At 47.6% G+C, this 9,981-nt stretch overlaps 1 protein-coding gene across 2 annotated transcripts in view; it reads right to left on the bottom strand.

Moving 5' to 3' along the window:
* HDLBP (high density lipoprotein binding protein) overlaps positions 1-9,981 on the bottom strand; it is a 90,832-nt gene that overhangs the window by 35,179 nt on the left and 45,672 nt on the right. The window contains exons 2-6 of one of the 2 annotated variants that reach the window (XM_011996373.1): positions 6,264-6,328; positions 5,359-5,490; positions 4,646-4,758; positions 2,299-2,456; positions 579-794 (exon numbers count right to left, since the gene is read on the bottom strand). In XM_011996373.1, coding sequence (XP_011851763.1) covers positions 579-794; positions 2,299-2,456; positions 4,646-4,758; positions 5,359-5,384 — 513 coding nt within the window. In that variant the 5' untranslated portion in view covers positions 5,385-5,490; positions 6,264-6,328. The remainder of the gene's footprint in view (positions 1-578; positions 795-2,298; positions 2,457-4,645; positions 4,759-5,358; positions 5,491-6,263; positions 6,329-9,981) is intronic. The other variant, XM_011996375.1, reaches the window with a different exon arrangement.

Raw genomic sequence — 9,981 nt, 5'->3', positions numbered from 1 at the left:
TATATATATATAATTTGAACTTGTAATCTCCTAAATCTGGGGCCTATTAACATGCAGTCAATGAACACACCAGCAAAGCGATGGGGACCACCATCTTCACCACTCAGCAAGCCCAGTTTCTTTTAAGTGTCTCAAACTCTGGGACAAGCTTCTAATTTTCAATTTGGCCAGATGTGGTGGTGTGTCTGTAATCCCAGCTAACTGGGAGGCTAGGAGGGGGACTGCCTGAGCCCAGGAGCTCAAGGCCACAGTGTACTGTAACCACACCTGTGAAGTGCCACTGCACAAGAGCCTGGACAACAAAGTGAGACTTTGTCTCTTAAAACAAAAAAAATTATTATTACTTTCAAGTTCATTCACTCAAAGAGCAAAAATGGTAAGTGTCCCAGTTCTATTATTAGTTTAGTGAGTCTTTTCCACTAAAAATGCCAGAGGACTCTGAATGTTGCTGTCCCACCTCCGAAAGATTGAACTGTCCCACTGGCAGAAGGGTCCAGTGAAGTTCTAGCCTGCATCAGGAGCCAAGTAATGGAATGGGTACACAGTCACTGGGGAGAAGTAGGCCTCAGGCTACCCACCTGAGTCTGCAGTCTAGCAACAATGTCCTTCCGAGCTTTCATGACAGCATCCAGCTTTCCTGACACCATGATGGAGAGGCCTTGGTCTTTGGCCAAAGACAGCTCCAAGTGAGCACCGGTTCTCTGCATGATCTCAAGGCAGATTTTTGCTTGTTCACCTTCTCCAAATTGGTTCATATCCTTATATTTTCTCTCCTCCAGGGGTACATGGAACACCTGTTCAAAAAAGATCAAAAAAGGGAAGGTTAAGAGATTAAAAGAAAGCCAACAGACAGGGAGTAAAGAACATGTGTTCATCACCATCCACTCACAAAGTAGCCCCACCCTGCCCACAGGCACTGCTCGAAGCCCTGGGATAAAGCAGCTGAAAGACACGGAGAAAGTGCCAAGGTCAAGAGGCTGGCATCCTAAGGAGGAGAGAACTACATCGGCGGCACAAATGGATGAGGCAGCTAGCAAGTGCTGTGATGAAATCAACAGGGGGAAGAGAGTTTGAGAGAAAGTGGGAGGTGGAGCCTGGGGACGGCCAGGAAACACCTTCCTGAAGCACGAGGCAGCTATCCATGCTAAGAGGTGAGGGAACTACGGGTGTACAGGCAGGAAAGCCGAGGAGGTAGATGGGGCACCTGATGAGCACACCAGAGGGGCACAGTTCAGAGGATCACCCATCCCACCCGGAGTAAAAGTCAACACAGGGTTTCAGCAGGAGGCATATTCTGCTTGACGGCGCAGGGTCCCTCCCATTGCTTTATGGAGAAGAACTGAGGAGGGACAACGTAGAAGCAAGGGGATCAACTACCCTGGTTTGAGACCACAGTTACCAAGTAGACAGCGGTACATTTAACAAAACCACTAACAAGATAGCAGACAGGTGAGAATGGAAGGACTGGGATGCAGCTGTTTATGAGCCTAATTTCAGGGACAACACTGGCAGAGAGATGATAATTTTCCACCATGACCAGAAGATATGAGTTTATATAAAAGTTTTGAAACTCACCAACATCTCAAATTCAGGTAGCAGAGAGAATGGCTAGTGAAGCCAACGAAAACCAGGAAACTGGTTAACTGCTCCAAGAAAGTGGGACGATGAATAGAGAACAGAAAACAGGACCCATTCATCTGACAAACACTGCCTGCAAACCGACCACGTGCCAGTCCTGCTGAGTGCTAGTATCCAGGGTGGACACGAGACAAATGGTCAACAGAAACATGTCTGGGATGGGGGATGATTTAACGTGAAGGCCTTCTCCCTTTAGCTACTCAAAGCATTCTCAATCTTGCATGTTCAGAAACTCTATGCTTGGAAGGATAGGTTAAGAAAGAACAGCAATGAATTTTTAAACATTTTAAAAATTGGCTGGGTGCGGTGGCTCATGCCTGTAATCTCAGCACTTTGGGAGGCCGAAGAGGGCGGATCACGAGGTCAGGAGATCGAGACCACCCTGGTTAACATGGTGAAACCCTGTCTGTACTAAAAATACAAAAATTAGCCGGGTGTGGCGGCGGGCGCCTGTAGTCCCAGCTACTTGGGAGGCTGAGGCAGGAGAACGGCGTGAACCTGGGAGGCGGAGCTTGCAGCGAGCCGAGATCGTGCCACTGCACTCTAGCCTGCGTGACAGAGCGAGACTCTGCCTCAAAAACAAAACAAAAAAATTAAAACATTTACATGGACATGTTGCATGATAAAATTTTCAAAGGCAAGAAAGAATGGTGTTTCTACCTGAGTGATGACAGAAGCCTTGATGGGCCGGATCTTGTTTCCCCAGGCTCCAGCGGGTTCCTGGGCACTCTCCAGGCAAGCAGCTTTCTCAGGAAGTGGCGGGAAGGCATCCTTGTAGGTTGGAGGGTCGCTTTCCTCTTCTGAATTTAGAGTGGCAACTGGGCCAGCCAACACAGATAAAGGGGAAGCGCTACTTTTAGCATTACATGAAACACACTTTTAAGGGTTTTAGTGCTTAAAAACAGACAAACAAACAAGAAACACCAAATGCTCCAGGGACAACTCCCCCCACCCCTCTTCTAATTCATAGTGAAAAGGCCCCAGGAGGTCACCAGGCCCAGCACCCTGAGTGTGAGAGCTTGAGGAGGTCAGAGACTTCCAGTCTCTGACAGTGAACCTACCTCCAATCCACACGGCCTCCCCAGTAAACATCAGCTCAGACACAGTGAGCCCCACTCCCCTAACGGGGTGAGCCCCGTGAAAGCAAGCCTTGCTACGTCAATTTTTAAGTCCTCTAGAGTCTAATAACATACTTTAAAAAATCACAACTCCGACAATGCCAGACACAAAGCAGACCCTTACATTTGCAAAACAATGGTCCTCCTACCCAGCACCACCTGTGAGAATTGCCTTTGAAGCAAACTCTGATTTTCCACTGTAACATACAAGGTTAAAAATGATTGCCGGGGAGGCCGGGCACGGTGGCTCACACCTGTAATCCCAGCACTTTGGGAGGCTGAGGCGGGCAGATCACCTGAGGTCAGGAGTTCGAGATCAGCCTGACCAACATGGAGAAACCCTGTCTCTACTAATAATACAAATTAGCCAGGCGTGGTGGCACATGCCTGTAATCCCAGCTACTCAGGAGGCTGAGGCAGCAAAATCGCTTGAACCAGGGAGGCAGAGGTTGCAGTGAGCCTAGATTGCACCACTGCACTCCGGCCTGGGCAATAAGAGCAAAACTCTGTCTCAAAGAAAAAAAAAGAAAAGAAAAAAGGCTGCTGTGGGAATTGTCGCCACTGATCTCCCCCTGCCCTGCCCAGCCCAAGGCAGAGGACAGCAAGGCTTGTGGAAATCAGGTTCCCTGATTATCACTTCCATCTTCCACAGTGCCCTATTTGTTCATGTTTTTGTGCCATTGGCCACTATCTCCATGAAATCAAGGGTGTGACTGTTTTGGATAACCCCAAATCCCCAGGGCTGAGCACAGTGTCTTGGCAATACCAAGGCCCAGTGAAATACACCATGAATGGATGTGACAGAGGACAGGGGGATGACCTCTGGAATCAGACGGGCTCATGCCCGAGTCCAGGCCCATCAACTTCCAAGCTGTACGCTCCTACCCGACAGTGCTGACACGACAGGTGGGTGCATTCTCTCAGTGCTGTCTTCCCTCTCTAGAAAGGGAAACACAGACTTCACAGGGAAGCCGGCTCCAGTAGGAAGATCCCAAGCCCCCGGAACAAAGCAGCTCTGGGGTTCCAACACCCAACACAGCAGCCACTAGAAATGAGCTTGTGAAATGTGGCTAGTGTGATTAAGGAAAAGTGAATTTTATATTTTAATTAATTTTAATAACTAATACTCAATTTAGTTACTGGAAAACTTTTAAGTGTGTTTGGAACAACCTGCTCTTTCAAATGAAGATTTTATAACATCTAAACACATATCAAGGATTTTGGATGAAAATTTGGCATTCAAATGGAAGGAAATGTCCCGCCGTTGTAAATACACATCAGATTTTGAAGAGAAATAATCTCAAATATCAATGGATTTTCCTTTTTTTTTTTTTTTACATTAGATATGCTGAAATGACAATGTATTAGACATATTGGGGTAAAATATCAAAATTAATTCCACCTGTTCCCTTTTAATAAGTACTAGAGAATCCTAAAAATTGTACACATGGCCTGTAGTCTATTCTACTGTACAGTGCTGCTCTTAATCCCAGCCAGTGGCGTTCGAGAACTCCGAGGCCAGGGTCCAGCCCTCATTCTCAAGGCTTAACCACTGCTCTGGGATGCTTCACAGCCCAGATTTTAGTTCACTGCAATTAGGAAAAGCAGTTGTGAAAAGAACCGCATTAATTACCAACGGTCAAATTCGCTGGTTTTCCAGAAAGCTGTCCACATTCTAAATCTCACTGTGTCTGATTCATTTCCTCATGCCTGGCCAGCTGCTCCTGCACACACGGCAGCGCAAAAACAGTGCGCCAGATGGTGGTCCTCCCTGCCCTACAACCACAGGGCCAAAAGGTACTTCTAGAAAGGGCATGGGATTTGGTGAAGGCTTCAGAGGGAGCAATGCCTTAGACATCGCCAGGAAGAGCACATAAAAGGGCTGTCACCTTTGATTTGTTGCGGAACCAGCCCACTTCGGTGTTCAGCAAAACTCTCTTGGGTCAAAACTGCAACGGAACTCATGGTTGGTCTCACACCTACACACAATCCGGGAAAACCACTAAAGCAAAGAAGAATAAATCAGAAGTCAAAGTACAACCCTCAATTATCTATGAGATTGTTAACTTAAGAGTTTTAGCAAACGTTTTATTCTCTTTTTTACCAGCAAACTATACCTTTTTATTTTCCTCACAACCTCTGATGTAAGCTGATATCCAAACTCTCACCAAGTGATAAAAAGGGGGGAAAAATCCAAGTAAAGGAGGTCCTAGAACAGAGGTGGCCAATCTTTTGTCTTCCCTGGGCCACAATGCAAGAATTATCTTGGGTCACACATAAAATTAACTAATGATAGTTAATAAACTAAAAAAAAAAAAAAAAAAAAAAACTCATGTTTTAAGAAAGTTGAAGAAATACAGCTGGTTAACTGTTCCCTCAAAAGTCGCCTGTAATGGAGGAGCTCATTCTCCACTTAAGGGCAGTCTGCACCCATTTCTCCACCCCAGGAGCCACAGAGACACAGTCTGCACCACCCCTAACCGCAGGGGTGGGGGGACCATGGAACCTGCCACCTGCCTGGCCCAGGCTCCAGGCACAGGTCAACGGCAGAATCACTCTCCTAACAGCGACCCTGGTTACTCTGTCGGTTTGCTCGCTGCACCTCTTCATGCTTACAAAACGCATCATGACAGTTGCTACAAGAAGTCAGCCAGTCTCTCTCTGTGAGGTGCATCCAGGCCCCAAACTAAACCACCCCCAAATCTCGACTTAACCAGGTGGTTGTCAGTGGTAGCTGCGTGACAGGAAAAAGCAGCCTCAGTGCTTTGTAGCAACAGTAACAGACCCACAAACTGGGCTAAATGCCCTTGATCCACACTGACCGGTTATTCTTCTCCATTCTGTTTCCCAGGTGTGGGGCAGCACTCGCACAGCACTCACGCAGCAGAGGGAACCTGGCCCAAGGGCACACAGTTTCTCAGATTAACACAGCCACAGTGCTCAGCAGGATACGGGCTCTGAAAGCCACAGCTCCCTTATTTGAAAACTGGGGTACATTCAGCATTCTGAGGTAGGAGTGTTAGCTTCCTCTCCATCCCTCTCCCCAATGTCAGGTGAGCTCCCAACTACTACAGTGAGTAAGAACCCATTTTCTTTACACAACTACGCATCACTTACTGGCACAACAAGGCCAAGTAATAAGGAGTGAATTTTGCATAATTTTTAAAACATAATTAAGACCTCTCCCCAAGTTCAAGAAAAGGCCTGCAATCCTAAAGAGAAGCAAGACCCCAATTCAGATAATACTGAATAAACATAATTCACATTTAAGAAATAAAAGATTAAAAACAGATGGAAGCCAGATGACACATCTAAGGGGCACATGTCTATAGATGGTTCCTGCTGGGAGGTGAAGCTATGGAGACATCTCTGACGAACCATGAGAAACTTGAAGGTGCAATATAAAGAAAGAAGGTACACACAGGACTAAGAAAATACGCATCCCTGTGCTCCCAGGTCCCACACACAGCCCAGGGACAGGAAGTCTTCAGACAGGGTCAAACTTACCAGCAAAACGGTCGGTAGCCAGAAAGTCCGTCCTGAGGCCGCCTCTGTCAGCCTGCCAGCTTTTGCTGGTATGGGATAGGAAGTGGGAGAGAAGAGAGAGGAAACCAGAGAAAAGTTACTTATCTACATTTTACAACCCAGATCTTTTTACCTCCCAATCAGAAAAGGTCAAGATATTACTTATGTTTTGGTTACACCAATATTCAGGCAAGTTTCTCAGAAGAAAAAAAAACCATTAGCTTGAAACAAAACATATTACAATAAAACCTGAACCAGCTCCACCTTGCAGATTCCAGGGACCTGATGGAGTGATCCTTTAAGTGCCAAACTTCTAAACTTAACCATTTTGAAGTAAAATCCTCACAAAACCATTGGTGTTCTCCTGCATGGTTGCATCACCTTTCCTGTACCCAACACAACCCCTAGACGGCTGAACCAGAAGGGTTGTTGTGCTGGGCTCTGACCTACAACACAATGCGGGCCTCAGGGGCTCTGCAGCGCTTATGGTGACCAAGAGCTACTGTCTTCAAGAATTCTCTGTATATTTTGCAGTTACTTTGTTCTTCTTGCTGTTATCCTGTAAAAGTCCTTCAGTCCTTTCTAATCCACTGGGGATTTAGAAACCAGGTCATAAAATCGCAAGATTGAAAGGAACCTTCAAAGGCTGTCTGGGGAGGACCAAGAACTCTGTGAAGTAGGAGGGTGAGTCACCTCGCCTTAGGGGACTCTGGAGAGGGGAGGCTGGCGACCACATGTGCTCCTCAACCACGAAAAGGTGGAACTGCTGACAGGAGTGAGGCATGTGTCTAAAATGGGAAAAGCAATGACAGTAACAGGAACGCCCCACTCAACTGGTGAATACTACTAACACCCTGAAAACAATCCTGCCCATGAGACACGTGGGTCCAGAGCGGAGAAGGCGGTTCATGGCAAAGGGGTGCATCCAGTAGACTGGATTAAAAGGGTCTCGCCCTTCCAGCAGAGGATGTAGACTGGTGGTATTTCCGGATTCTAATCTTGGTCATGAGTTTTTTAAAAACTCTAAATACAGGGCTTGAGTCACACAGGGAACCTGCCACAAACCAGAGACACTATGGGGCCCCAGATGCACCAGACACACAGATGTACCCCAAGACTGAAGGGGAAAGGTAGGACAAACTGATCAAGAGTATTCCATTTAAAAGCATCACCAAAAAATTCTAGTTTGCAAGTTTTAAAGATTAAAGTAAGAAAATGTCTCCAAAGTGTCACAGTAGCACATTCACAACTTGGCAAGCGCTCCTTGAGATTCCAAGTGTCTGGTCAGTCTGGGAGCAAAATGGGGCAGGGCACTCTAGGCTAATGTGCCCCAACAGGTATCCAATGACACTTGCCTCTGGTCTCCTGCATCCACCCTCCGCCCTCCCACTCTTGCTTGCTGACTATCCACCTGGCATGGTCTCTCACTCAAGGTTGTCCCGGGCTCCAATGTCACTTCTTAAATCCAGACACCCACCCCCTTATCAAGCCAGGTTCTGGGCAAGTCTCCAGTGCCCAGTGACAGCCACATTACAAGTCTGCAAAACGCAGTTCCGTCCGTGTCAGCTCACACCGACTCTCCAGCACAGAGCTGTGATGAGCCAATCCCCACTGTGTACCTAGTGTCAGTCTCTTCCGAGACCACTCACACACCCTTCAGAAGCCAAGTCCAGCCAGACCCTATACTGAAAGGAGTCTCAACATGAGGGAACCTACTCCTGCGTCTGAGGGAGACCCTGGAGCAAAGCCTCTCATGTTCCTCAGGCGAGCAGAGACCCTCAGGCAGCCAGGTAAGGCAGAAGGCAGACCTCCAGAAAACTCCAGACTGGTTTGACGGGCGATACCAGGTACCTAGCCTCCAGATTCCAAATGGCAGTTTGTCAGAGCTGCTAACGAATGGTTCACAACTAGAGACACATTTAACATTTAGGGTTCTGGTATCATCTAAACAACTCAAAAACTTGTTTTTGAAAAATGCGTTCTAAGCAAGCATTTGATGACTCACATGTAAATGCAGACCCTGTCCCCACCTGAAATTCTGGGTGAGATTTTCTTAAAAGTCTGTCTCATTCTCCTTCTGTGCTCCCAATCCAGTGAGATGCAGCCCAAGGGTCCACCTGCCTCCGGTTCAACAAAGCAGTACCTAAGAAGCTGCCCCTACAGCTCCATGTCCACCCCGCACTGCTATGTCCTGCTAGCGGCTCTGCCTTCACAGACAACACCCATGAGCGTTTAATCCTGTTCCATGTGGATCTTTCAGCAACCCCAAGACAGCCGCAGGCTGAGTGTGCTCTCCACCCAGCAACTCCACTTGCTATCTGAAGTTCCCAGGGTACCTTGGGCAGGCCTAGTTACCAAAGAACAGAGGCTAAATATCTGGTATCTCAGATTCTCATTGGATCTAACAATACTGCTCAAATCAGGATTGAAAGGAACCTCAGGTTCCTTACTCTAATCCAATTTCTTAATACCACCAGAGACAGGAAATTCGTGGCCTTCTCAGGGCCCGGGTCACCCCTGCATGGCTGTAAACGTTCCACCTCGTTATGACAAAATCTGCAACTTCTTTCCCCTTTCTGGCCATGGAGAACAAGTCCACTCTCCTCCAAGGCTCCTTCTGGTAGGTGAGCCCTGACTCCTGTCTCCTTCAGTGCCTCCCACATGGCCCCAGTCCCTTTGTGATTCTGCCTCTCTCCACTACTTTTCCCATAGGAAGCTCGGATCAATCACTGTCCAGGTCCACCAAATGCAAACTTCAAACTATCCTGAACCTGGACTTAATTTTGTTTCCCAGAGTGTAAAGGTTCACAGCAAAAAAGGTCACATCTCAGAATTTAACTTTCAGCAAACAGAACTAGAACTAAATGAAGAAGAGCAGGACGCAAGACCCCTTTCCGCCCTAATACGTGTAGAGCAAAACGTGGAGTCATGACAGAGCTGTGTTACCTGGGAAACCTGGTGCTTACAAGTTTAGCACAAGTTTAACAGGTTTCTGACAGCAACAGAAAAGGCTTCACATGAAGGGTTCTACTTTTTTGCTTTTAAACGAGGAAGTAATTTAGTTGATTCCCTTGTGATAAGTTTTGCCAACTACATAGTCAATGGGCAACAGTCTTCAAAAATAATTATCAGTAATACTCCAGGAAGAATTTCATTTCAGCCTCAGTTAATGAGACCCGCAAATGCTTTAAAGCACCAGACAGGACCGGGTATGGAGGGCATCAAAAAACCTCCGGCTAAAATCCAGACTTCTCTTCCAAAAGTAAAATTGCTCAAGACCACAAACCAAAGTTCAGAATGGGAAAATAAAATCCTGATCCACGCAAAGATCGCAAGATCGAAATCTAGGAGAGGCCACAGGCGACTGGCGAGCAGAAGGCAGGCTCCGCACTTCTCACCAAGTTCTGGACGTCGGCACCCATCCTGCATGGAGGAACTTTCGCAGATGCCACCTCAGCACGGCCCTCCCACAGGCCACGAGGGCCCGCGGGCGGGGACAGGCTTAAAGGGACAGCAACCCCCTCGGCCTCCCAGCCTTTCATCCAAATTCGGTATTTTTCCGTAATGTATTTTTCATCCACGACCCTGGGGCATGTCCAAGTTGCACTCCAGGCCCAAGGAGAGCAGCTTCCTCCACCCCCGAACACGTAGACGGGCGCGGGCCCCGCGCGGCAGGTGAAGGTGCTGCGGGGACCCCGCC

Source organism: Mandrillus leucophaeus, unplaced genomic scaffold (assembly GCF_000951045.1).
Source record: "Mandrillus leucophaeus isolate KB7577 unplaced genomic scaffold, Mleu.le_1.0 Scaffold510, whole genome shotgun sequence".
NCBI lineage: Eukaryota > Metazoa > Chordata > Mammalia > Primates > Cercopithecidae > Mandrillus > Mandrillus leucophaeus.
This window is presented reverse-complemented; position numbering and strand designations above follow the sequence as displayed.